Source organism: Oryzias latipes, chromosome 5 (assembly GCF_002234675.1).
Source record: "Oryzias latipes chromosome 5, ASM223467v1".
NCBI classification, from domain to species: domain Eukaryota; kingdom Metazoa; phylum Chordata; class Actinopteri; order Beloniformes; family Adrianichthyidae; genus Oryzias; species Oryzias latipes.
In genome coordinates this window covers 26,272,508-26,300,277 of record NC_019863.2, presented here as the reverse complement: position 1 = coordinate 26,300,277, position 27,770 = coordinate 26,272,508, and the positions used below count along the sequence as shown (strand labels likewise).

At 43.2% G+C, this 27,770-nt stretch overlaps 2 protein-coding genes across 4 annotated transcripts; one reads left to right on the top strand and one right to left on the bottom strand.

Moving 5' to 3' along the window:
* Nucleotides 1–3,550: 3,550 nt before the first annotated feature.
* Nucleotides 3,551–12,494, bottom strand: fam83d (family with sequence similarity 83 member D). The gene is made up of 5 exons (XM_004069089.3): nucleotides 12,383–12,494; nucleotides 9,410–9,936; nucleotides 6,015–6,182; nucleotides 5,794–5,918; nucleotides 3,551–4,711 (listed from the first exon to the last, which is right to left on the bottom strand). The coding sequence occupies exons 2-5, from the start codon at nucleotides 9,893–9,895 to the stop codon at nucleotides 3,871–3,873; spliced, it is 1,620 nt and encodes a 539-aa protein (XP_004069137.1). The 5' UTR covers nucleotides 9,896–9,936; nucleotides 12,383–12,494; the 3' UTR covers nucleotides 3,551–3,870.
* Nucleotides 9,812–27,769, top strand: LOC101164302 (zinc fingers and homeoboxes protein 3-like). Of its 3 annotated transcripts, XM_020703461.1 has the most exons (4): nucleotides 9,821–9,923; nucleotides 11,366–12,367; nucleotides 23,043–25,819; nucleotides 26,219–27,769. In XM_020703461.1, the coding sequence occupies exons 3-4, from the start codon at nucleotides 23,235–23,237 to the stop codon at nucleotides 26,250–26,252; spliced, it is 2,619 nt and encodes an 872-aa protein (XP_020559120.1). In that variant the 5' UTR covers nucleotides 9,821–9,923; nucleotides 11,366–12,367; nucleotides 23,043–23,234; the 3' UTR covers nucleotides 26,253–27,769. The 3 variants fall into 3 exon arrangements, with proteins under 3 accessions (XP_011473707.1, XP_020559120.1, XP_004069136.1); XM_011475405.2 differs by lacking the exon at nucleotides 11,366–12,367 and having other exon boundaries at nucleotides 9,812–9,923; XM_004069088.3 differs by lacking the exon at nucleotides 9,821–9,923 and having other exon boundaries at nucleotides 12,361–12,541.
* The last annotated feature ends 1 nt before the right edge of the window (nucleotide 27,770 follows it).

Genomic DNA, 27,770 nt, shown 5'->3' with positions numbered 1-27,770 from the left:
AGTGAATTTGACACCACTTTCACAGACACATTTTCACACAAACATATGCAACTGTTCGTGCAAAAGCTCCATTCAGGACATTTGAAAGGAGGCATACAGGAAAAGAGGGTGGGAACACCCCATGGAATTCGGGCAACGTCACACCTGCTGTCAGGGTTACGGACATCCACAAAGATATTACCCAGCATGCCACAGAAAACTTGGCACAGTTATCCACTAATCATAAACGATCTGATGAGAAACAACAAAAAAATTCAATGTGCACATTTTGATAATGTGAAACACAGATAAAAGCTATGTTGTCGATGCAAAGAAAACCAAATATGACAGATTTATGTTGAAATGGATGTGGAAAATACTCTTATGTTACAGCAGGAGCATCAACACTCCTCATTGGGAGGAACAGGCTTGTTAGCTGAGGGCAGGGCTCTCTCTGGTGGCTACTCTCAGCAAGTGATGAAAAATGTTCATCTCAACTTGGATCTCAGTGCACGTGCTGTAAAAAAGGCTTTTTTAATTAAGAGAAAGAGTTAATCGCAGCTTTCGCTTTTCTAATTGTACCATCTATTCCCTGAGGTGGAATATCCCTGTGTCTGTGCTCCACTGAGCTGAGTTAAGGCTGAGGAGCAGGCCTGTGCTGCTGAACGCCCAGCACTTCCTTGATTACCGTCTGCAGCAGCCAATTAAAATCAAATACCATTCTCTCCCATATTACCGCCATTGTGCTTACTGGAGATCAATTCCCCTCAGCTGCACCATTTTACATATTGAAAGCGGCGCTTTTGATGTTTGCTTGGGTGGAGACGCCCTGCTGTTCCTTCTTCATTGACATGTTACAATTCTAAGACTGTTTAGGTTTGAATGCTGTATTTTTCACAAAAATGGGTTTTATTCAACCATTAAATACGTGTTTAGCTGTAATTATTTATCATGGTGTTTCGGTGGATTATTCTACAATAATCTCAAATGTAGCATTTGAGGGTTTTTATTACACAAAATATGCATAGTTGTCACTATATTTCCAACAGTAAAACTGATATAAACTCAGCTTTTCAACTTAAATATTACATCTTTTGAGTAAAAGTACAAACTCAAATACAGAGAATATTGCAATTAAAAAAAAATTCATTTTAGTCTCAATCAACACTGGCATTTTTCTATTGCAATTTTTATTATTATTCTTATTCTAGATATTTAACAACCCTTTAACCCTTGTGCTATCCTAGGCACTTTAACATTGGGAGTGGGGTCATCTAGACCCCACAAGACAGTGCGCTGAACCTTTTTTCTTCAATGATTTGTGATCTTCACTGGTTTCCACGGATGACATGAAATCATCTCCACCTTTATCCACCTTTGTCATGATAGCAATAAAACGCCAATGTTTATCTTGACTCCATAGGATAACACAAGGGTTAAAGCTGCAGTTAATATAATATTAGCAGAAAATCATTAAAACGTCAAATGATTTTGTTCTTTAAAGACCCACTCTGGTGAAAATGGTGTTTCTGGTGTTTTTCATATGTTCTTGTGACTTTTTTTTTTTAACTTGTCCCGTCTAACAGCTGAACACAAAGATATAAGCTGAAGGCCTCTTGTGTTGGACATAGTTCACTGTTACAAGGGGGGGTTCTGGATTTTCCATTTCTGGATTGTGTATTTGGATTTTGTAATTTAGGCTAAACTTTATTTATATTCATTATATTTGTCTCCTTTTTTTGTTGTTGGACCGGACAGAAAAGAGGAAGAGGGAAGAAGGGAGGGATGTTAGAGATGGGGGGTAAGGGCACAGAAGAAAGGGGGAAAAGGGGGGTTAAGGAGATCTGGAGGATGATTACAGAGGTGGTGCTTGGGGGGTAAAATCATTAAGCAACAAGATGTTGGAGGATTATCATCATTACTGTCTGGTGTAAGTGTTAGTTAAAAGGGGCGGGGCCTCTGTTACAAACATACCTGTCGGCTCCAAAAATCTTCACAAACAAATGCATTCAAACCAACACATGTGAAGGATTTAATTCTGTCAAACCTACTATTCGTGCAAAGGTGAGCTGACACTGTGCTCAGGTGGCTGTTTATGTTCTGATCGTGGAATGCCAAAAGAGGGAGAGTGTCTGGCCGTCCCCAAACCAAGACCCCCCCTGAAGCGGTAGCCAGGGCCCCCTGACACCGGCATTGTATGGCAGGTAGAGGGAATCCGCCGACCGGGCAGTCCAGCCAGACACATGGACCAAAACCCACACCACAGGGACACGGACACCCCCTTGGCTCAGTTGTGATATGATCCCCGATTCATAGTCCCACCAGAGAACTCAGGGATCCTTGTCCCTGTGTGGAGAAGGGTCTGCCCGGCCCAGAAGGCCAGTATCAAAGGGACAAGTCAAGAAATGTTTTCAATAATTTTAAATAAACTCTTCTGCACTACTTTTGAATCAAATTGTTTTGTTTCAGGCGGCAAATTAGGAAAAGAAACAGTTTGAATTTGTTTGAGCTTCACATTTGAAAAATCAGTTTCAAATTAGTAACAACTGTGCAATAAACACATTTCACAGCCATACCTTGTACTAAAAATTTTGACAAAGTTAGTCAATATTGTTTGTTGTATATAAATGTATATTTTTAAATATACAATGTCGTATATTTATGAAAAACTTCCAAAGATTTATCCCAAAACCTCTATTGATAACCTGTCTCCTAATACAAACAGATCTTTTTTTTAATCTTTATTCATAAATTATTAACCTAAATTTTAACCAGCAAGACTCCTGAGATTTGCTGAGAGCAGCTTGCTTTATTTAGATCACAAATTAACCAAACAAGGGGGATGTTTAGTCTTCCAATCATCTTCTGTAACAGTCTATGGTTCTGCCAAACTCTATAAATATTCAGTGGATTTTAGACTCGATGCCAGAAGAGTGATCTTTTATTCAACACAATGACTGGGAGAAAAGAAAAACTCTGAAGGGGCAGCAGGGCAGTTATTGAAAGGGTTCTTCTTTGTCCAGTAAAAGCTGTGGGACTCACAAACAGACATGTTGGAGGTGGACCTCAGTGAAGCTAAATCCTGCCATCGTTCACCGACTCCTGCTCCATCTTCGTGAACTGAAACCACATCCACACATTTGGTCTTCTCTGGTTAAGCATTACTCACATAAAACTTACTGAGTGACACATTTATAAGCAAATGCTTTCTAAGCATACCTTTAGTTTTTATTATCTACAGCAGGACCTGAGCTTGAAAGTCCTTTTTTTTTCCCCCCAGCTCTTTCTTCTCTGCCAGTGTTTGTTTAAATTAATCTGCAGACCGTGAATATAAAGAGTAGTAGAAAAGCGAGCGCTGATCATTTAGAAAAGCCATCTGTGTGTGTGTTTAGCACTTATTCTAATCTTTGCTGGTAATCCACGGCGCAGCTCGTTCTCCGGATTCAGAACGAGCAGAAACTGTTTGAGGACAAAACTATGTGACGGCATCTTTTTTGCTTCAGCACAAAAATCATCTGTGCTGTTTATCACAGGTTTGACGGCACTACATGTTAAAAAAAAGTGAAGATAATGCAGAGAAATACTGTTTTATTTTTCTAAGGCACAGTGGTTCTCAGGTGAGTTAAAGAAAGCATCTTGGTACATTCTCTCAGTACAGCAGATTCTAAATAGTGTCATCACTGCTACAAAAAAGACAGCTTTGTCTTTGGCCACTCTCAGTAGGATTGTAACATTAAATGTCATCAGGACATTAGATAGAAAGGAAAAGTTTGGAAAGTCTGATAAAAAAGAATTTGACTTCAGAAACCGAAAACGTTCCTCTAAAAAGGCAGGAATGTTGCAACAGCTATTCCCTCGCCACGCTGCAGCTCCCAAATCCCTGAAGACCAGCTAGTGTGCACATCTGGCTCTTGGCCACGTGCCCGTGCCCATGCTGTCAACAGGCAGTCTGGGATTTGGCTCCTGCAGACGCTCTTTGTGTATCCTCTGCCTGCGGCCTTCGAGCCCCTGAGTCAGATTGGTGACATCGGCCAGCTCTGGCCTCTGCGACAGGGCGGTCACCATGTGTTCCAGTTTGGAGCGGATGGCAGAGTAGCGGTACCGGCGCTCTTTGGTCAGCTCCAGGAAGCAGTCCTTTAAAGTGGTGTCTGGAGCTGCCTGGGTGGCCGAGACCGGCCCGGAGGAGGTGTCCTGGACCGGTGCTGTGCTCGCTGACGTCTGCTGCGTGAGCTGCAGGTCAGTCTGGGTGTCGCTGTCGGTCACTGACTGGCTGGTCTGCGTCGAGGCGTGGCAAGAGATCCCCTCGTTTCCGGAGAGCAGATCTGCAGGGCAATGCAGCGTCGTGCAGCCAGCAAGGATCTTCTCCTGCATCTGCTGCTGCTTCAAGTCTCCATCCATAGAGTCGGAGGCGGGGCCGGCCTTACGACAATTTACAGATGCGCCGTCAAACTGAGGCTGCAGTGCCAGTGTTCGGGCCTTACGGGAGGGCGTGCTGGTGACGCAGACTGGTTCGGCGTGTCTATCTCTAACCACGTGTGGGGATGAGGCCACTGACGGTTTGATGAGGAGGGGCTCGGAGAGGCTGCTGCCACAGAAACTTAAAGGTCCACGATTATTTACAGGCAAAGACTGGGCGTAAAGAATGCGAAATTCCTCATCAAACTTCTCAGAGATCTGACCAGAGAGTTCAATCAGGTTACTGCTGTTCAGTTTGCCATCAGACCAGTTAAACCTGCATCAAATGTAAACAGAAAAAGAGCAGTGAGAACAAAGATTACCCAAATAAAACACGCAGAAATCAGGTAAATAATTCACATTGAGCAAGGATGGTATCATTCCCATAAAGGCTATTCATAGTTTATAGAAACTTTTGATTTTTTTTTAAAGATTTTAAACCAGAGTGTTAACTTAAAGACCCACTTCGATGAGAACATGTTCCTGTACACATATTTAAAGAAAATTAAGATTAAAACTGCACGTCTAAGTCTTTATTTAATCAAATCATTGTACATCAGGAGCAGATGAAAACATTTAGTTTGTAAAAGATCATAGTGTTTGTGATTTAGAAACTATAACGGGTGGGGCACAAGCTCCCCGCTCCGCTACTTTCTGATGCATCCACTTGTAAACAAATAGATCCTTGTACGTCTGTTTCCCTCCTCTGAGCTGGAATCTGGATCAAAACTGAACGGCTGGACAGTTTCAATATCGCTCGTTGTTTTTGTTGCACCGATAATGGGGTTGAGAGGGGCCCTACGCTTGCGGGAAGAGTGTGTAAACAGAGAGCTCTCAACAACGGGGAGGTAAAGGGGGGCGGGGTTGCTTTCTATCGAGGCAAAAAATGGCATAATCATAATTAACAGCGTCCACTGAGAACACGCTTAACCCATTAATGCAAATAAGTATCAAACAACCAGAACCTACTTTTAAGCAAAAAAAGGAGATTTCTTTTTTCATAGCTGGAGATAAATTCAGGCATCAAGGAGTTAAAATAATGATCAGTGAGAGTCTTTAAGGAAAAGAAAAAAATCATATTACTTGTTTTTTTTTTAATTAAAATAATAATTTCTCTCATTTATAAATCTGAATTCTTACATTAGTGAGATAAAACATAATTATTTTTTTGCAAGAAGAAAGGGGAACAAAACTGCTTTAGAGAAAAAGCAGTTCTTGGATTTAATCCGTTTATTATGTGTTCTCAGTTAAAAAGTTGATTGGATTAACTGTTTGTTTTTTTTTAAACTGTGACACTTACGGCAAAAAACCCCAGCAAATGAATTAGTAATAATTGAGCTGAAAAGCTTAAACTCTTGCCTGTAGGAACCTGTAGCCACTCTGTTCCCATCGATCAGCATGAACCTCTCATGAACCTCCCCGGTAATCCTGGCTCCAGATCTCATGTAATAAGTTGTTCCAGTGATGGTTCGCACTCTCATTAGCTGCAGGGATTCAGAAACATTTTTAATTGGTTGCCATCTGATTCTCGCGCTGCGCTCCACAGAGCCACACCCCGTCTAACCATGACAACCACTCACATGAAGGTCGTCCAAGCGAATGCCGAGGTTCCTGCACATCTTCAGGAAAGCTGGAGTGCATGATTGGTCGAGCAGGATGTAGACGGGGACCCTGCGGGCTGTGCAGGCCTCCTGAAGGTCCCTGAAGATGTCCAGGTCTGTCAGGGCGTCTGTCACGACGGCTATCACCTGCAGTGGAAAATTTGGAAGTAATATAATCAAATTGGTGTTCAGGCTGCGGCGCAGCACATGACTGCGCTTTTGTGGTTATTAAACACAGGGCCTTATTCAAACAGAGTTGTGAATCTCAGTCAGACACACTCCCTGTAATGTGTGCGTGCTGATGAGCTTTCTATTGACTGGGGCCTGTTGCCATGGAAATTGGCCGCAATGCTAGGTTAGCAAACAAATGACTTTTTTTTGGTTGTTGAAGAAAAAGTAGATGCACTGAAGGGATTTTTGCTCTTTTATTCTTCCCAAATCCCCCGATTTGCTTTTTCACAGGGAGGAGTGGAATTTCCCAGAATGCCACAAAGAGAGCACACCAAGTTATCTTTGATTTACTGCCTCAGTCAAGTGTCATCCACATGCTGCTGTCAGGAGAACCCACATTTTTGTGGATGATTTTATGGTTTCTTATACTGCTAAAGACCCACTCTGACCATCTTTTGATTCATTTTCAAAGCGTTCCTTGCGGTCTTTTAATGATGATTGTGGTTTTTTTTTTTTTTTTTTAGCCTAAATCAAAAAACCTGTGTCGTTCTCAAGGACATAGTTTCTGCAGCAAGGTAGAAGTTCATTAAAAATTCATGTCTCCGTTGGTGCAGAATAAGCCTGCCTCTGCTTCCCATCATCCATCTGTTGTGGTCTCCCGCTAGCTTAAAGACATTCACGACCCCAATAGGGTTGTGCCGATGGACGATATCATCGTCCATCGTGATGGGTGACTGACATCCCGATGGAGAGACCACCATCGTGATGCCACGCCCCCGCCACGTTGCGCGTCGACACCATAAGCCGCGGTTACACGTACAAAATATCTTGATGGGATCAATGGTCGGATTAGAATCCAACCGTGTACATGGGCCCAGAAAAATGTTTTCAGAATATAAAAACGTTCACTAAGGTCACAATTTCGGTCGGAATAAATCATTCGCACACGCGCAGTATTCACACATGCGCAGTTTGAAAACCGGAAGAGGATACAACTTCCGCCGAGCGGCTTTTTTTCCAAACTTTATTGAATGTAACGATTCAATACAAAACAATAACAGCGCCGAGCGGCTATATACATTGACATGTCAGCTCGGTAAAATACGAGACGATCTTCTAAACGTGCTTTTAATAATGTTACGGTTATTATGAAACACCTCTTCGCTCATCATTTGAATTTTAATCCGTGTGGTCAGTGCTTTTTCTGAACGTAGCCAGGATTAGCAGTATGCTAACACACGGGCTAACAACATTAGCTTTGGAGCTGCGGGACGGATCGCAGTCTTAAATCTCCCACACATACCGCTCATGTACCCCCCCCCCCCCCCCCCCCCCTTCCCATCAAACATAAAGCTGTAAATCTGCCCTCCGCCGGTCCACTTCGCTAGTTTAAGTGCAGGAGCGGACCACTTCTTTTCTATTTTGTTTGTTACTTTTTCTGTTAAAGTCACTTCCCTCAGTTTATACTGGATCATCGCGGATTAACTATTAGTTGGGAAATAAAATGAAAAAAGCAAAATAACGAATAGCAGTTATATAAGAACGAAAAATGTAAAAATACCCCCCCCGACGATGTCATCGTCCATCCCGATGGTTGACAGCAAACATCGTCAACGGCCAAATTAGGGGACATCGCCCAACCCTAGACCCCAACCTAACATTACCGGGGCAACGAAGATGGGGGCCAATATTGGAGCTATGTAGACGTCCGGTTGGGATCCAGATACCAGCTCAGACGTGAAAAACAAAGACGTACGTGGATCTATTTGTCTGCAGGTGGATTCATCAGAATGGAGCGGAGCAGAGAGCTTTTCTGGCTCGCCATAGTAGCTTCGACGTCACTCCTACAAGCTTTTTCCAGCTGCTTTTTCACAATTTAAAAATAATTAAGAGAAAAATGCTTTAAAAACATGTTGAAATCACAGTTTTCGTCGAAGTGGGTCTTTCATGGAAATAAACGGTGTACTTTTGTGTTTTTTTAGTGGAAGCGTGGGACGTTTGAGGCGAAGCTTAGTGTTAATTATGGCGGAATATTTACACAATCACACACAGACATGGAGTAAAGTCATGATGTAAACAATAAAATACACAGACATTCATACAGAGAGAATGCACAGTTTGATGTAGGGGAGCAAAAGCAAGTCAAGGCACATCTGGCACGCAGGTTCCTCGCAGGCCTAAGGTGCAGTTAAAGCTGCAAATCACATTCAAGTGCCTCTTTCAGAAATCATTCTTTTCCAAACATGACTTGTTTAAAAACAATGGAGGCGAAGTTTGCTTTTTCCCTGCAGTTTTTTTTAACCCCGTTGTTGTTGAACTACCATAGCCAAGGTCTGAGGAAAACCACAACAGCTTTGGGATTTAGGGAAAAAAAAGGTGTAACGATTCATTTTACCAATGATTTCATTCATATAATTTGTGGTTGATGATCTGATTCATAGTCGGTATTGGTCTATTTTGATCCGATTCATTGACCTAAAATGGATCCAGGACATCTTTAGTCAAAACTTCCACCAGTGTGACTCGGAGATAAATTCCTACTGAACAGTCCAGGTGAAATTTTTCTTGCAATATGATCAAGTGTAAGTTAAGTATGTGTACGAACAAACAAGACTCAATGGCAAATCCATTCACATCTTAGTTTCCTAAAGTTCAGTCCACTGCTGTTTTTCCACATCAAAATAATACAAATGGAACATTATTAGAACATCCTAACACCTCAAAGTGTTTCTACACATGATGATCTTTTGCTGCCATCACGTGTGTGTTGTCCGCTGTGATGTACTGTACAGTAAAATGAACCTACTGTACCTCAATCCAAATGCTATTTTCCTATGGGGACATAATCGATTTATTTCATTATGAAACTGCGTTTAATGCTATGGGCCGGTTAGATTAACAACTTGCCTCAGACAGATGGATCTGGGTGGATCAATCGATCAGTTTATCCATTATTCGATTGATCATTACATCCCTAAATATCCAGGTATTTATTTCTGAGTGATTCACAATAATTTTTGGCTAAAGATGTCCTGGATCGATTTTAGGTCAGTGAATCGGATCCACTAAATCGTATTGTCAACCACACGATGATTAGGGATCGAGTCGTTGATCAAATGAATTGTTACACCCCCACTGTAGATAGATGAATAAATCATCATTATTTAAATGCAGTTTGATCAAAGACTGTGGGTTGCTTTTACCTCTTTGGCGCTTCTGATCATGCGCCTCGCAGCCTCCTTGCAGCTGTAAATGCTCTCTCCGTAGCTGGGCTGGAAGTGCGCCACGGCCCTCGTGACTCCCCGGTAAGACCCCGCGGTGAAGGCGGGCCATCCGATCTCCAGCAGCGGCGGCTCCACGTCAGACACGTCGGGGAAATACGTGACAGAGGAGCAGTCCATCGAGCTGCAGAGCGACTGCTCCAGCGCCGGGTCGTCCCCGTGGAGCGACACGCACCGCGGGGGCACGGCGGCGCTCCCGATCGCCTGGATTTCATTATCCGACAGAAAGTTGGGAATCCTCTCCCGCTTCAGGAAGTCCAGAAAGTTGTCGATCCCTCCTGAAAGTAACTCCTCCAGAGCCAGCCGGTGCCGCTCGTTGTACAGCTCCTGTAGGTTCGGCCCGTCGTTCTTGGCGTGGTTTGGACCCAGCCTCAGTGGAGAATCATCTATAATCTGCGACAGCGCCATCACACCTTCTTCTTCTTCTTCCTGACAGGTAACGTTTTGACCTACGGGGAGAACATTTTTGTATTTTTACGTTTCCCTCCGTTCCCTCTCGTCCTGAATTCCTATTGGACGTTTAGATGTTGTCAAACCAGAATAGCGTCTTTGGATTGGCTGAAATAGTTGTCAGTCACGCGGGACTCATCTCTCATTGGCTCATTCGGAGGCAAACAAGTCTCCGCTCTGCTCCAGTCAGGTAATTCATGAGTAGCAAAGAAGGAAGAGCTCTCACTCTGACGTTTTTTTGGTAATCTCAAGAACTAATCCAGTCACCTCCTACCTGTCTTTGTGTGGAAAAACAAGCTACGAAAGGTGTTTAATTTAAAACGTCTGCTTTAGAAAATCCAGCTAAATTATTAATAATTGAAATACGTTCAATAAGACTTTTCCACAAGTTATTACAAAAAATAATTAAAAGCAATTATGAATGAGATAACAAATGAATCTGTCTGAGCAATTTTATCCAAGTTCTCAAATCAGTAGATTCACATTGTTGTTGTAAAGGAGAAACCTTTTCACCACTTTGTAAATTAATGGTTTGAAAAACAGCCACGGTTAAGTTAAAGACCCTCTCCACTGAAAATCGTGTTGTTGGTTTTTTTCCATGTTCTTGTGGCATTTTTCTGATGACGGAGGACATATATTAAGAAAGGTCATCTTAAAATTGCATTTATACGTATTTTTTTTTATTCAACTTGTTGTGAATCAGGGAAAGACAAAAAATGCAGTTGGAAAAAGCTTGTAAGTGTGACGTAGAACTCCCTAAAGCAACCCAAAAGCTCCTTACTCTGCTCAAGTCTGATTCATTGTAGAGGACTAGATCCATTTGCATCCTCGTTTTCCATGTCTAATCTGGCAAATGGTCCTAACTGTACAGCTGGATAGTCCCAATATTGCCCACCATTTTTGTTGCACTGGGAATATTAGGCTGGGGTTGTGAGGGGCTGTAAACTAGTGGGAGAACATATTAAACAGATGGATGATGGAAAATGAACTGAGGCGTACTCCCCACCAACAGTCCCGCCCGAGACGAGGTAAATTCCTAATCAACTATTACTGCTCTGCAGAAACTATGTCCTAGAAAACGACACAGGATTTTGATTTTGCCTAAAAACATCATAATCCTGATTAAAAGACCACTGGAAACGATTTAAAAACGGCTCAAAAGATCATTAGAGTGAGACTTTAAACAATCTCATTCAAAAGACTTGTTAGATTGGTCAGTAAAAAGATTTTATTCGGTTAAGGCTAGCTTCTGCTTGGATGGTTATGTTTGCTCCATTTGGCCACAGATGGCAAACAATTTCATATGTATAACTAGACTTTGCCCTCACTGATTTACATGTACTCCACTGAAGGTCAAAAGCATGGGCTTAGTTTTTGTTCTGCTGGTAGGTGACTCATTCTCTTCATGGATAATCTCTCCTTGTACAGCTACAGGCAACGTCTGAATTCAGCCAGGAGGATCAACTGAGAGGGAAGAGCAGATCCACCTTCCCTAAATATACGAGGCACGTAATGTTCCTGCACGTTCATCCAACCCAGAAGACATTAACGTTATATTGAGGATGAAAGTAGAGTGGGTTGTTCTCTCCACCCACCTGTTACACTCATCACAGCCTGATGCACACATGCCAAAATTATTCACAAAGGTGGTTGATTGGTGATGTCTGTAACAACTAGAGGGGAATTAATTTTGTTTTTTTTAATCAAAATAAAAAAAATGTTTGTCTTTTTAATAGCAAGTATAGTGTTGATTATTTTCCCTATAGCGCTTCTGTTTGTGCGCTTTTACGCACGGCAGGCCTACGAGGTCACGAGGGTTGCGGACGCAAAGTCGCACTTCTTTCATACAAAACAAGCATCAACTTAGAATTTATATTTCTTTTAAGAGAATCTGTTATCCTGCGCTGAACTCAGAGTCTGGCAATAAATTACGCTACAGCTGCGGCGCATCTGTCCAACTCACCCTGCCATTATGAGCCTGTGCGTAAACGGCTGTTTTAAAACGTGTCGGCTGACAGGCCTGAGCCTAAAATGAATATTTCCCCATAACCATAGTAACGCATCAGGGAATTGTTTGGACTCTGGATACGGCGACCATTTACAGAAAAAGTAAAATAATTGGTTGAGCATTTTTTGGGTGGGCGGCGCTGCAGTTTTCTGACGCGCAGCGATGTACCCAAATGTGCACTGAGATCAGCCTATACCTTCCTCTTTTTTGTGATAACACACACTCACGCACACCATCCCCGCCCCTCTCCAATTTTTTAGATGAAAGGGCTTTTGGATTTTGGATGACGCTCCGCATCACGTGTTCATAGGAAATACACTCGCTATGATTTTTTTGGAGCTCCCTCGTCCTGCACTGTCGACCATAGTTTCTTTTTTCTTCTTCTTCTTTTTGCCGTCTCCGTACAGCTGAGAGGTGGAAAGGTAATGTTACCTTACCGTGGTCACTGACGGGTTCACGCCAGTTCACCGGGTTCACTTAAGGAGAGCTCCCACCTCCTGTTCGACTTCTTCCAAAAGCGAAACGATCGGCGCTTGCCCAGAATAATTCATTTATAGATTAATGTCGGATTCCATTTTTCCCCACCGACCGCTGAGGTAAGAACACATCCACTCTTCCCAAAAGAAAAATGCCAAAAACCCTCAAACCGCCCGGTAACCACGAGGTGCGATCCCAAAAGTTGTTTACTGAAATTGTATATCGCTGTTGCGTTTTCATCTGGCGCTGTGGTGGAAGCAGTTTATATGAAGTCGCCAATGTATAAAATGGCGACAGTAGGTGGAGGAAGGGGGGTGGAGGTTTTTTTTGGGGGGGGGATATAAGGTTATGTGTGGAGTGCCCGATCGCTTTGGGCTCCGCGCGTGTTTCCCTGACAGCCTCGTGAACGGAGCCAAACGGGTTAACTCGTCAGTTGGTCCACAGCGGCGGATCCTCCGCCGGGCTGGACGTGCGCTCCTCTCGCGCTATACTATGTGGCGTATCTGCCAATTTTTATTGCACAACACGCGGCATTTCCACACTGCGCTCGCGCGTGAGCGCTTTTTAGTTGAGAAAGACTTTTTTAAACTGTTCAAAAAATACACTTTACCAAAAATACACTACCAAGTTGTTGGTGCAAAAATAGACAACTATCAATTTCCATCTAGTGATCGCTCACAGATTTCTTCCTCGTGCCAGAGCGATAATAAGGTAGGCCCGTGTCTCTGCGCGCAGGATTCATTTCCCCCCCAAAATTTCCTTGTGTTCCATCCAACATGCGCCGCTGCCACACGCGCGCAGGAGCTCGCGCGCCTGCAACAGAGAAGCTGCACCTTTTGTAGAATTTATATTTTTTAGCAGCTAGTGTGATGGTGTGGCACATTCTCTATCTGTTCGTAAATATTGACCCAGCTTGATTGCCATGTGTCTCCCTCTCCCTTCCGGGGGGGGGGGGGGGGGGGGGGGGGGGGCTCTGCTGCTGACTAATGCTGCCTGAGTGAATCATTTGTGGGTCCAGTGTCCAAAAACACAAAGCCTGCTCCAAATCATCCAAGCAGGCAGCTTGAATCACTGCTAAATTTAGGATTTTTTAATGGCTTAACCATGTAATCTTGTTTAGGAGAACTTGGGTCACAGAAATGACTTTGGAACTGTTCTACTACCATGATCCACAGAGAATTGGTGTTTTGGACCGTGGGTTCCCATAGCATAGAAAGCACAGTCCAGGCTTCATTCCTACGATTTCATATGTAAAGTGCAGGCAAAAGACAAAAAAAAAGCTTTTTCCAGACCAGGTTGGCCCGTGGAGGTTTTCAGCAGGATGCTCACACCGGGGGAATGTGAACTCCCTTTTTGTGGATCCCTGGGAACGGTCCCTTCTCGGAACTGCTCTAATGAGGCCAGACATATTGCCTTTCATCCTGCACTCCTGCAATTAGACGCAGCTCATAGTTTTTGCTATGGCCAAAGCAAAGTGTTGGTAAATGGGGACACAAATGGTCAGCAGAATCCACTCCCTGTCCACAAACATGCCAGACGTACCTGGAAAACAGTTCTGTCCCGGTTTTGTTGTGATTTCCCTGTTGTTGTGTGACTCCCACAGCTCATAATGAGTTTGGTGCCAGAACACGGCCAAAAAAGGTCATACGGTCATGATTTGGAGATTTAACTGACACAGACTAAAACATTCCTTGAGTTCAGAGGAGAAAAGGAGCTGTCCAATAATATCCAGATCTGCTTTAGAGCTGTTTTATGCAAACATGATCCCTGGTGGCGAAAAACCTCTTGATCCTCACTGAAAATTCTCCCCAAACAACAGCGAGTCCTACTTTTCCTCTCAAAGAGCTCGGCGTTCCACACAGGTTTACTTTTATTCTGGTCTTTCATCCTTTTTTATTATTGTTGCTTTTGTCATCGGACCATATTGAAGCTCGGTAGCTGAAAAGCTCTGCTACACCAGCATATTTGCACAGTTCCAGCCAAAAGAAAAGTCTGTTCACTGTAAAAAAAAAAATAAGCAGAGAAAGAAAAAAACCTCAGGGCTACTGGAGGGTTGTGGGGGGGCTGCCTCTTTTTCTGTCCCATGCAAGAAAGGTTTGGTCAGCAGGAGCTGGCATTTGGCAGTCTAAAAAGGCTGTAATGTCAGCCATTTTAGAATGGACAGTACCATGTGCCGCATGCCGCCATCTTTCCTCCTTTTCTTCTCAAGTTGCTTAATGAAAGCCTGTTGTCTTAGCTTCAGAATGGAACAAAGTTATTCATCCAAATGACCGTGAAAGGATGCACGGCTCAGACTTTTTTCCCCCTGCATAAACAGTTTGAAGTCATTCGTTCTTGCAGATAGAAGGTTAGAAGAACCATGTGAGATGTCAACAGTGACCAAAAGCGCTGATGTTCAACAGAGTTGCCCCGACAGACAGAGTGCTGTAGATGTGCTGTGAGATGGTTTAGCTCCGAGGCCTCGTCTCGCCTTAAACACAGCTGACTGGAGGTCACTCGTAGCCCGTTGAGCTCCATTATTATGCTGCGCCTCCATAGTACAACCATGAGAGAAGGAAAAATGGTCAGAGAGAAGCTCAAAGATCGCTTCGTTGGGGTGGGGTGTTGCAGATTAAGTTTGTTCAAGAAATTGCGTGTGTTTTACAAGGTTCTGTGCAAGTGACTGTGCCGCGTGGTGGGCAAGGGGAAGAGAGGGGTTGCCATGGCAATGTTAACACATGAGTGGCACCACCAACCAGTCTCCCGGTGGACGAGGCTGCATTCGTGGAGGTAAGGGGGGAGAGCGTGTTTTTGTGTGTTATGGGGAGAAGGGCAAACCAGCAGGCAACACCTGCGTCTCAGACGGTGGGACTCACACAAGCACGCCCCCTTGAAGGAAACAATGAAGACAACACCCGAAATGTCCGAGATTGTCCTGAGCTGGTCAGACGTGAGGGCCCATCGAGCTCTGCAGCGATGACCCCGATCATCCTGAATTGTTTTTTTTCAGCACCACCGGAGCTCGCCACTTATTCAACGCTCCTGAAAGGAACCGCAGGATGGGGCAGGAGGCACCCAAAAATGAAACAGTCCGTCATCAAGAACCTCGCAGCTCCACATCACGTTTTCCCTCATAGACGTGGCGCCATTGTTCCCAATCTCCCCCATGCATGGGGCGGTAATTGTTCCCTTTTTTTCGCTCATATGTGGTGTCCAGCTGATCCACTCACATGACGTTAATCTGTGTAATGGACTTGGATTTGGCACAAAATGATACAAAGAAACAGATTTTTTGATCATTCAAATCCATTTGCCAGGAGTTTTCCCCAAAATGCCCAACGCCTTCATTTTTCTCTAAAAAAATTTTTTTAAGAATACAGCCACAGATCAATGTCAGAGCAGATTACATACAAAACAAATGTTGTCATCAGTCAGAGGATTTCTGCTTTTATTTATTTTTCAGCTCTTCCGTCACTGTCACACTCTCCTTGCCAGTTACCCAGTTCAAAGGGAGCGATTTCAGAGCGGTGCAGGTGCTAAATGTTGTCGAGGTGAGGAGGGAGAGTGTGTGGTAGGGTGTGTGCGCCCGTGCGGTGTCAGCGGGGAGGAATATTGGAGCGGCACAGCCTGTCATTATCATCAGTCATTCTCTCACTTCAGTACAGAACATCTGAGTTTTGTCTTCCTTTGTCCTCCCTCCTCCCGCAGCCTTCACGTTCTCATTCATGTGACAGGCGGCACAACAAAAACACCAATCTCTGTTTGTTAATGTCAGCTGTAGGTGACCCAGCTATCTTGCAGCGCCTGAATTGGTGGACTGTTTTGAATTAAATTTTAATGTCTAGCAGCCACTTTGCAGCCTCGCCTTCCTATTCTGCTGGTAGCAGCTCACTGGAGATTGGGCTTGTTTTTTATGTTGTATTATTGTAATTACTGCAGCAGCTTATGAGGTGATGAGGGGAGGGAAGCATGCTGCTTTCTCTTAATTGATTTGGTCAAATGGGAACAACACACTCAAGAAGAAAAGTATAGAAACCTTAATTAAATATTAATGATATGTTAATATCATTTTTTCTAAGAAACAGAAAGAGGGGGCACTGGAAAATCAAAAACCTGTTAATAAATTAGGTGGAACCCCATCAGAATTTACACAAAACCTAATCCCATTTGTTCTGAAACGCTTGTTTTGAAGAAGTTGACTGGCTGAAGCTTGGTTTGCGTCCAGAGAAAAAGGTTCTCCCTGCTCCCGCTGAGCGTGGGTGTTCAGAAGGCTCGTCTGAGAGCTGAGCCACTTCTCCGTCACTTCAGATGCTGTGCGGCTCCTCCGCTCGACTCTGCTGGGATGAAAAGACTTTCTTCCCTGTGTGTCACAGAGCCACGGCGAGGACATACGACACACCAGGGCGGCGATTATTTGAGCGTTGTCTACCTTGTAGCTGAAACACAAGGCCTGGCCTTTCAGAGGAAACCATTCAGAGGCTCTCTGTCTGGGAAGCTTTTGTTTTGTGTCTCATCGCACGTCGCTCTGGCCAGATAAAGCCAGCTATTCTTTTCATAGGTGACCTGATTCCTTACATAACCTCGCCCAACGTTTGGCTCATATAGGGACTTCTCATGCGGAAAGTGGTGTTTCGTGGTTTCTTTACTGAGACATTATTGTCAGTAAATAACAGATTTGTCATTATCTGTATTTCGGACACGCAAGTTTTCATTTCTCTCATTCACCAGAACGAACTCGGGGACCCCTTGTCCTCAGCAGGGGTTAACAGGCTGAGCTGTCAGACGATATCATGACCTCTCTGGCGGCTAAACGTACAGCACATGCCTGCGTCTGGATGTAGTGAACCAGGATTACTGCATAAGATGCCGATGACCCAGTTATTTTTTTTAGTTTCGTTGGTTTTTTTTCCCTGTCACAAAGCAGCATCAGTCAGTAGAAATTAAAAGAAGGCAGCTAACGGGAGGGCATCGCAGTTTGTTTTGGATCATTGTGTACCACTGGGCAGTCATTTGACGGTTTTAATTCTGGAACAGGTTCATCTTTAATTTACTATCCAGCTGGCCATGGTGAACACACACACGTGGATGCAGTAAAACGAGTGTTTGTTAAAGTGTTACTCAGAGTCCATAGACATTGTGGCCAAAAGGAAATTTTTAAAAAATGGTCAGAAAGTATGTGAAAGGATTTTCTTTTTGACCAGGACGCCGGGGAGCAAGATAGCGAAGAATGCTGAATTTCAACACAGAGCAGGTTTGTAGTGGTGTTTTTGTTGAATTTAAGCGGTAGAAGATTTTCCCAGGGTTGTAAGCTTGCAGGGTGGTGTGGAGAGATGCAGGGATGAGAGTCTTCAGCGCCACACCATACAGCAATGCATCCCCTGACTCTGAAATGAGGACGAGAGTGAAATACCGAGGCTGAGCAAGAGTGCAAGTGTGTGTCAAAGGTTCACGCAAAGGGCACTGGCTGCACAGCTCTGTCTCCACTCGTTTTGCTTTTCCACCCTCGTTAGTTTTACACCCTTTCCAGTATTGAACAACTGAAATCTTCACCTCGGCGTAACCAGACAGAAAGAGTTTTTTTTAAACAATAATGTCAAAAAGGTGATCTATAAGACTGCAGCGGCGATCCACATCGGCCCTCAGCGTAGCAGAAAAAGCTTGTAGAAGCTGTTTGCCAATGGGTTTGCTCCCTCATTGATCCGCATGTTTTGTTTGTATGAATGCATCTCCATGCTGCTTGCTGAACAAATGTGCGATGACGCCGACAAAGCCGGCAGCTTGTTCGTGGCTTCAGATGTGTTTGTAATGTCTTTATGAGGAAATCAAATCCTAAACTGCGCTGTTGTCCCTCCAGCTGCAGCAGTAACGCACACCCGGCACTACAGCCATCCAGCTGCCGTCTCCAACTCTTTCTCCAGTAGATGCAGAGCATCTTCTGTAGAGTGAAATGCTCATTTACAGTCATGCATCTTTTGTGCGCCTACTTCAGAGCAGAGGAAATCAATATCCAGTGCTGCACTGCCTGCTTTAAGACAAACATAACAGTCAGGTTCTTGTAGGCAAACCCTGGCGCATATTTCCCATGCATGTGAGTTGTTAAGACTAAAGGCATTTGGCACGATGATGGAGAACATCACGCTCGATAGGTGTGAAATCTCAGAGCGACTCTGTGAAATGCATTTATTTACTAGCATTAAGCCTTTCCAGAGGACGGACTGGGCATCACCTGATCCTTTACTTCTGAGCAGCATTTAAATGATTTTATGGCTGCAATGAAGCTAAAAATAATTCTGATGTCACATATCATTAGAAACTAGAGAGGAGAGTCCTTTGGCTCCAGGGAAAAAAACAAATATCACAGCCTGTCATTTCTGGCTCTGCGTGATTGGTACAGTCTTTTTTTTGTGTGCGAATTCATAAAAAGTGACGGCTAAACAAAAGTCAAAGCTTCACGTAGATCGGCAGGCAAAACAACTCGGAGCCAGACCAAAAATGAATTTTATTTCAAAGGAGCTTTGTGTAGATTACCTTGACATGTTTAATTAGAAATTTTAAAAGCGGAGCTTTGTGTCGTTTTAGTGTAGAAATAACCTTGTGCAAAAATTGTGGCTTGTTTTATTTTTTGAAAATGAGAGTGAGTTTTATTCAACCTTCTTTTGTGCAGGCATTGGTGACCTTACTTTTTTAATTAACTTCAAAATACTTGTTTTAAAGAAAAGGACTAAATTCTTTTAGTTTGATGCTTTCATTACAGTTTCATTTAAGATTTCCACCCACACACAGATCGCTGTTTGTGTGTGTCCACGTGTGTGAAGAAACTCACTTCCTCCACATCTGGCTCAGTGTAATATCTTCAAAAATGCTTTTTTGAAAAATCTACTTTTAACATGTTAGGTTCAAAAAACATAGCTACTTAGAAATTAATTTATAAATTAGCATTTTTGTGCACTGATGAAACTAAGATGTACCGAGCCACTTTTATCTAACAGCTAGAACAAGCTTTAATTACTTCTCATTGCATTTTATGTCATTTAAAGCTTGCTTTTAATGACAGCCTAAATAAAGTAACAGTGTTCTCAAACATCCATCTGTTATCACTCAAGGTTTCGAGGTTGAGTCAGAATCTATGGGTTTTTAGAATTTGAGCTAAGTCTTGATATTACTTTGAGGTGAGAATCTGTATATAAAAACTGGACTGAGTGACCCCTCCCCCTGGCGTTCCAAACAGAAAGTACCACGAAAGTTAGTGGCGCCTGCTGGTCCCCACATCCAACGTTCAAAACGGTTGATTGACATATTTTGTGTAGCTCGCTCTCAAGTGGTAGGGGATGTGGACTTCCAACAAGCTCACCCTTGATTTGTGTGATTGGTTGCCATAGAAACAATGACTCAGACCGACTCGAACCAATAATTTCTTACTGAAGTCGTTTAGCTCCAAAAAAATTTGGTTGTAGGTCATTTTATATGGTTGACTTCAAACTCACACAATCCAGTTCTCAAATACAGTCAATGGTGAGAATTTGCAGCATTTCTAGTGAGTCCGATTCTCTGAAGATGTAATGTTTCTACGTAGATCTTTAGTACATCCACATCTCTGACTGCAGAGATTAACATAAACCTTTAAAACTCAAGACATATAGTTCTGAAATCTTATCTCTTTTCCTGCCAAAGATTTAACCAAAAATACAACTTCAATGTGGACCTTTTGTCTTTTATTGCTCCAGATTTGTATCCTTTAAGACAAACTTCACTTCCATCTGGTTCCTTTCACCCATGCATTGAGCCCAAAACAGATGAGTTGTAAATCGAGTCTAAATGTTTCCCCTCAAAAATGAGCTGAGTCTGCAGATCTGGAATCATTGGGTGGGAAAGACCAACATGTTACACTAAGACTAATTAAAATAGGCACCATAGCCCTAATTTAAAACCCTGGAAAGAATTGGCTTATTAGTTTAAACTGTGGAGATCTATTTAGGTGCTCTAGTTACAAAACACTGCATCATCTGTATATGGCTTTAATTTTGCTCTAAGGTTAGAGATCAATATCAAGCATCTCTTGAATTCATTTGTTGGACTTTTAGTCTCTCTCTGCTTTTTTCACCAGTTTTAGATGCTTTTAGAGCTTTGGTTTTTATCATTGAGTGCAATTAATTAGTCTAACAACTACACAGGTTACCTTTTTCCACTTCTACAGCATATGCACATTAATGTGAGGACTGATCTAATTTGGCAGCACAAGGCAAATATGAGGCTCCCCATGGGAGCCAACAAACCACTTACCTGTTCTGGGTGAAACCAGAAGTAGCCATCCTTTGCCAGAACTAAAGCTTTTACAGACTGACAAATAGGTATGTGCATTTCTATTAGAGTGCTTTTTTTTTAAAGATCTTCATTTGAATTCAATTTGTTTTAAAGTAATTTGCTGAAATAATTCATTAATCCACAGAGACAAATTATATTATAATAAAGTCAGATGATCATTTATGATCTAATACATGAATCTTTGTCTAACTTGTAGGAAAAAAAAGGGTAAATGACTCAAGTTATCACCTCCAGGAGATCAGAGGAGACATTTCTGTTTTGTTGATCCCTGAACTACTAACATGAACATTTTGAAGCACTGTTGAGGCCACGCCTCCAGGTAGCCATAACAGGTGGAGTTTAATTAGTCTTATTTATAACTGAACTAGAAAAACAACATCAACGGGGGACCTTTCTGTGTGGAGTTTGCATGTTCTCCCCGTGTATGCAAGGGTTTTCTCCAGGGTCTCCGGCTTCCTCCCACCATCCAAAAACATGCTTCATAGGTTAATTGGTCACTCTAAACTGTCCATAGGTATGAGTGTGAGAGTGAATGAGTGTGTTTGTGGGCATTCTACCCTGCGACAGACTGGCGACCTGTCCAGGTTGTCCCCTGCCTTCGCCCACAAGTGGCTGGGATAGGCTCCGGCAGCCCCGTGACCCAGAAAGGGAAAAACGGTACAGAAAATGAATGAATGGATATAACTGAACTAAAGCGAAACAAAAATTATGTTTGTGTTAAAAATGGCATAATAGTATATGTTTGCTAACATGTTTGTTTGCGGTTGCTGCACCTACACTGTTAATGTAAATAATAAGATTTGCAATTAGGATTTGACTGATGTTTTATTAGACAGCATGTGGGATTTTTATGATGTAATTTTTCAGAAGACGAATTTACTATCTGGATGAAAGAGCAGTTTTATTATATTTATTTAACAAAGCATGACTTAAAGCATTCAAAGACACACTCCAATGAAAATTGTGGTTTAGGTGATTAAAAAAAATACATAAAGAAAATGAAGCTTAAAATTGCATTTCTAAGTCAAATCATTGGGAATCAGGAGCAGACTAAAAAAGTGCAGTTGAAAAAACCCTGTAGAAGTGACATAGGTGCTACGACCGGAAGGCCACAAGCTCCCTGCTCTGTTTGATTCAGATGCATCCACTTGCAGACAAATAGATTCATGTACGTCTTTGTTTTCCTTGTCTAAGCTGGCATCTGGCTCAAAACTGTACGACTGGATAGCTCCAATATTGCTCACTATTTTTCTTGCACTGGTAATTTTGAGTTGGGGGTGTGAGGGCCTTTAAGCTGGCAAGAGAAGGTCTAAACAAAGGGATGATGGGAAAATAAGACAGGCTGGCTCCATGGCAGTCCCGCCCACAATTTAGAGGGGGATTACTGAAGAACTCCTGCTGCTCTGCGGAAACTATGTCCTAGAAAACAACACAGGTTTTTCAATTTTAGCGAAAAATGTCATCTTTATAGTTAAAATACCACTGGGAACGCTTTTGCAATAGATCAAAAGATGATTGGAGTGGGACTTTAAGTGTTTGTGATGCTTGTATTCCAAACCTTCTGCAATTGATTCACTGAGCAATAATGTAATTCACACAGAGTTTTGGGTGAAAAGATTTGAATTTTTGTGTATGTTAAGTAGCCCAAAGGGGGCAAAGTTTAAGAATAAGCAATGCTGATAATCCTTTGTTAATGAGAAAAATCTGTTTAAAAAAAGGAAACATTTTAAATCTTTCCTTAGAGGATGTCTTTGTTAGTTTTTGCAGCTTTGCATGGAGATAATTAAATGTTTTGTGCACTCTTGACTTATTTGTTTCAGCTGTCTCTTTGTAACAGAAAATCTCAAAAGATTTTAATTGTTTTCTTTTGAAAGTCACATTTAAAAAAAGAAAAATCTCTTCAAACAAAGCAACAGTATTTGAGATACTTTGACATTGTTTCAAGAGATTTTGTTGCATTTTGTAGTTATTTTAAGCAAGCATATAATTAGGAGTATGTAAAAAGTATAAAGGTACAATAAACGCAAACAAAACCCATCAATCCTAAATGAAATTGAGCCTTAAATGCTCTAAAACTAGGCAAACGAAGGTAAACATCTGCAGTATGGAGGCATGTTCACCATGATGTTTAATTATAGCAGGTATGAGGGGAAAAATGGTTTTACACTTTCAAAATCTGACTTTCTGGTTAGATATGGGTAAAATAAAGCTTATATAAAATATTTTTTCTGTAATTGTTGTCCTACTGTGTATCTCCAGCTGTCACAGTGTGGGTGTGCTGACAGTTACATGCTCCCTTTTTGTGCTTGTTTCTTGCAGGTTTACACGGAGCTACCGATCCATGTGACAGCAATCTAGACGTGAGAGCAGGCATGAGGAAACACTGTGATATCATAGTGGCCGGTCCATGACGCTAAGCTTCATTCAGCCCTCTCCACAATCCACCCACCCTCTGTTCTCATCCCACCAGGCAACCAATCGCTGGCAGTCCCATTCACAAAAAGCTGCACTATGGCCAGCAAGAGGAAATCCACTGTGCCCTGCATGATACCATCCAAATCCAAACATTTGCGTGAGGAAATCATTCTGGGCTCACTTCCAGAACTCCTACCAACAATCCCAGAGGACAGCATACTGAGCATCTCCGGAGAGGAGACAAGCCACGTCTCGAGCTCCTCCAGATCAGAAAGTGGCAGTGAAACACAGAAAGGAGGTACATACAGCTGTGTGACCTGCAGGTTTGAATCCAGAGATCTGAACTACTTTCTGGATCACATGCACAACTGCCACTTAGACTTCAGGGCCCAGCCTACCTTCTACTGCCTAAACTGTAGAGTGTCAGTTGTGCGCTTTGAGGCTCTTGCGCTACACAATGCCAACTCCCATCCTAAGATAATGGAGGGCTTAATTACTGCTTCTCTTAGTGTCAACAAGAGAGATGGAGTCACAACTGTGGAGCAAAGTCTGTTCACGGACAGCGGAGAAGACTACAGAGAGTCTGGGATCTCCCTTACCAAAACACCAATTGCAAAGATGATGAAAGGCAAGGGGGAGCACAAAAAGATTGTGATTTCTCACACTGTGGAGGTACTAAAGATAGACATGGGAAAGGATGTAGATACTAATGTGCCTGAACTCCAAAATGGGGCTCTCAGTTTTTCTGGTGCCCCAGCTATGCCGAGGAATGCCGTCAATCACGTGGTTACCTCGACCGCGCCCGACCAAATCTTTCACCAGCACAGTCCCTCCCTTTACTCCTCGCTTTCTTCTGACTCCATTAAAGATCTTCCAAAGGTGATGATCCCTCTCAGCAGCATCCCCACCTATGATGCCGCCATGGACACCAGCAGCTTTCTCAAGACATCCTTTGGCAAGTTCCCCTACCCGACCAAAGCTGAGCTTTGCTACTTAACTGTGGTTTCAGAGTTCCCTGAGGAGCAAATCAAACTGTGGTTTACGGCCCAAAGGCTAAAGCAGGGCATCAGTTGGTCTCCTGAAGAGATTGAAGAAGCCAGGAGGAAGATGTTCAATACTGTGTTCCAAGGGGGCGCGCCTCAAAAGCAACCTGCTGCACCACGACAGGGCAATCACATTGTAACCCACCACACTGCTCATCCAGGCTCCAAAGGACCAAATTTCCAGGTGACCAAACTTCCATTCGGTAATGTAAAAGCAAGACCCGTCGGAGCCACGCAAGCCAGCAGTTCAACCAACGCCCATGTTACGCGGGTCTCCTACTCTGCCCCAGTGGCACCAGCCATGTTCCCGTCTATCATCCGAACAGCACAGGTACAAAGCAAGAGTACTGAACCCACCGTGGAGCCTGACAAGAGCAACGGCCTGGAGGCGGCTGGAAACAGCGGTTGTGTCAGTAGCACCAGCAGCAGTCGAAGCAGCAGCAGCTGCAGTAGCAGCAGCAGCATCAGCAGCTATTCCGGCATCAACGGTAATGAGGCCATCGCCAAGAAGTGCACGCACAGCAGCAGCCCAGCCGACGGTGCGAACTGCATGGCCCCCAGCAATAACTATGAGCACTGTGTCTATGACAACAACAGCAAGCCAAACATCAAAAGCAACAGCTCACTGCTCGGATCCAGCAGTTCTAACGGTGCCACGAGTGAAGCGAACAGTACAACCACCAGCAAGCCCAATCCTAGCTGCAACAATGAAGACAGCGGACCAGAGCGGGCTGACAGCAAACCCAACAATGATCCAACAAAGACCAACCACAACAGTATTAGCACCAAATCAACAAATGACAGCATCTCTAACCAGAACCACACAAATGAAAGCCTGACTGAAAGCACCAGCACCAAGGTTATCACCAAAAGTAACTCATCCATCACGGATGAAAGTAAAAACAAAGATTTTTCCACAAAAGGCATGTCAATCTTACAGCAGCTCATTAAGGAGGACGACCAGTTTATTGGAGACAAAAGCCTTTCAGAGCTCAAAGGTGACCCAGTGAAGATCAACTTCAAAAGGCTGAAAATGAATAAACCAGAGGCTACATCGGACATCAATCATCAAGAACACAAGGCTGATGTTGAGGTTTCGGCTTGTCATTCCTCCTTCTCCCCCCCTTGGAGCAACAAGACTCCCCAGCAGCTGCACGTCCTCCGACAAGCTTTCTCCAGCACCCGTTGGCCCAGCAGTCTGCAGTACGAGGAGCTGAGCATTCAGACAGGCCTACCCAAGTCCGAGGTGGTGCGCTGGTTCAGCGACAGCCGATATAGCTACAAGAACGGACAGCTGAAGTGGCTGGAGACCTATCAGCGTCCACCTTCGGAGTCAGAAGATACAAGTGGCCACAGGGAAACCGAGGCTGAAAAGGGCTCGGCGGCAGCTTGCAAGGAAGTCATAGGTGAAGACGCACAGCTAGAGGCGGAGCCAAACGCTGGGCAGAGGGCCGTGTGGCAGGATTCGTACTCCCCATTGCCGGTTCTTACAAGGTCAGAGGGCAGCAGTGCACGAGCTGAGCATTCCGCACAGCTGGGAGTCCCACAGGATCCCTGGGCAGACAGAGGGGAGGATCTCCAGCAGCAAATGGCAAATGAGTCGCTCATCGAACCCCAGCGTGACACCAATCAAGACAGGTACTTGAGTTGTGGCATTTTACAAGCTTGGTGAGGTGGAGCAGTCAGCTCTGAATGTGAGCCAGGTGGAGCAGCAAAAGCATGGCATGTTTGTCGAGTTGCTATGAGATGTACATTAGGAAAGGAAGCAGAAGTACAGGTACCCATGCTGAGGAGCTTATTCAAGCAATCAGAGGTCTCTGTTTAGGAGGCTATTTTTAGAGAAGCAGGAGTTGGAGCCACTGAATTATAGAATGAGAACTTGTGCTAATACGTGTGAATAAATCTCTCTTGTGTTTAGTAAAATAAAGAGCCCAGGCAACACACACAGGCCTGATTGAGTACAGCAATACTAAACAACCAGATTCCTCCTGCTGCTTCCTCACAATTTGCATATTGCTTGTTTGTGTATTTTATCAGAGAGCACCTAAGGATGGAGCTGCTGGAGGTGTGACGAAGAACAACTGAGCAACGTGATGCCGGAAAACTGGTTTTGGCCTCGGGGTCCTAAAAACAAAAAAACAAAAAAGAACAAAGTGTGTTTGTAATGACAGCAAATGTGATTGTAGCTGGACCGTTTAACTCTGACTGTAACTGTGAATACCCCCACCCTTCCTCCTCTTCTTCCACCTGCCATCACTTCCAGCCATCGTCAAAAGAAAGAACTTTTCACCTTCAAGTCCTGTGATGTTTAAGGCTTTTACGCTTTTTTTTGTGGTCGTGTGGGGAGGGTGCACAATGAGGTCAGCGCGAGGGATCAAAGAAAAAGACAGAAAAGACGCACACTGTCTTGAAAACTGACTTGAATGAAAGAAGACAGCTTAGGATGGGGCAGAGAGGGATTGTTTTTAGGCAATAGGGAGAAATTATTATAATATATATAAAAGTGTATGTGTGTGATGGAAAATGCACTATAGATAATGGTTTGTACTGACTGGACAAACACGCGATGTGTCAAAAATGTTATTGTTAGAATTGTAATATTTTTTACTTTTATTTTTTTTTTTTTAGCAAAAAGTGTTTCAGCACTGCCTTGAATGACTTTTTCTGTTTGGTTTTCAAACTATCTACTCTTCTATAGTCACTGTTAAGTCCAGATGCAATCAAACATGTTTTTGGATCTGTATACAGTAAATGTTGATCACTTTGCAGTTCAGCTACATGCAAGAGGCTATATACAATGCACTAATGAAGACAGTGATGCTAAAAAAAAATAAATAAAAAAAAATCCTGCTTTACTATTGACTGCTCAGTCAAAATCAATACACTACACTGCCCTGCAAACTGAACAGACAAGCCTGTCACGCTAATGTTGCCTTACTCAGCTCCATCTGTGTGTTTCTATGACCTGTTTGTCCATAACCTTGCTTTTCAGCTACTGTGCAGTCCAGATATGTAGGAGGATGAAAAAGAAAAAAAAAAGTACATGCGAGTTTATTGGTGGTTATTGTTAGTCTATTTCTGTGAAAAGAAAAGAAAAAAAGCATAAAATTTGTGCTGCTTTTGTACAGTTGGAGATGTTTAAGCTGTAATCATTTGTAATGGTGATGCTGGGAAGAAAAATCCTCAAAAGCAAAATTCTCAATTTGAACCCAAGACACAGAGAGTGAGACATTGTGCTAGCTAGAGAGCCAAATGAGCAGATCTTTACACTCCTCTGAATTTTCTTGTTTATATAAACATACATCCACTACATGAATCCTATTAAGCTGCATCTTTGTCAAGCTGCTAATAGCGAAGAACGGTGCTATACCATCCAAAGTGAAATTGGAGTCTGATCTCCTACCAGCAGTGTATGCACTTGTGTCGAATGTTGAAAATTTATTTTGGTTTGACGTCAATGGAATCTGGACTTGCGGTGTAAATGATCACAAAAAGTTTTTATGGAAGTAGTCTGATCGTAGAACACTGTTGTGTCGTCCTTTCTACAGCTCTGAATCTTTACAGAATAAACTAAATTCTCACCAACCAC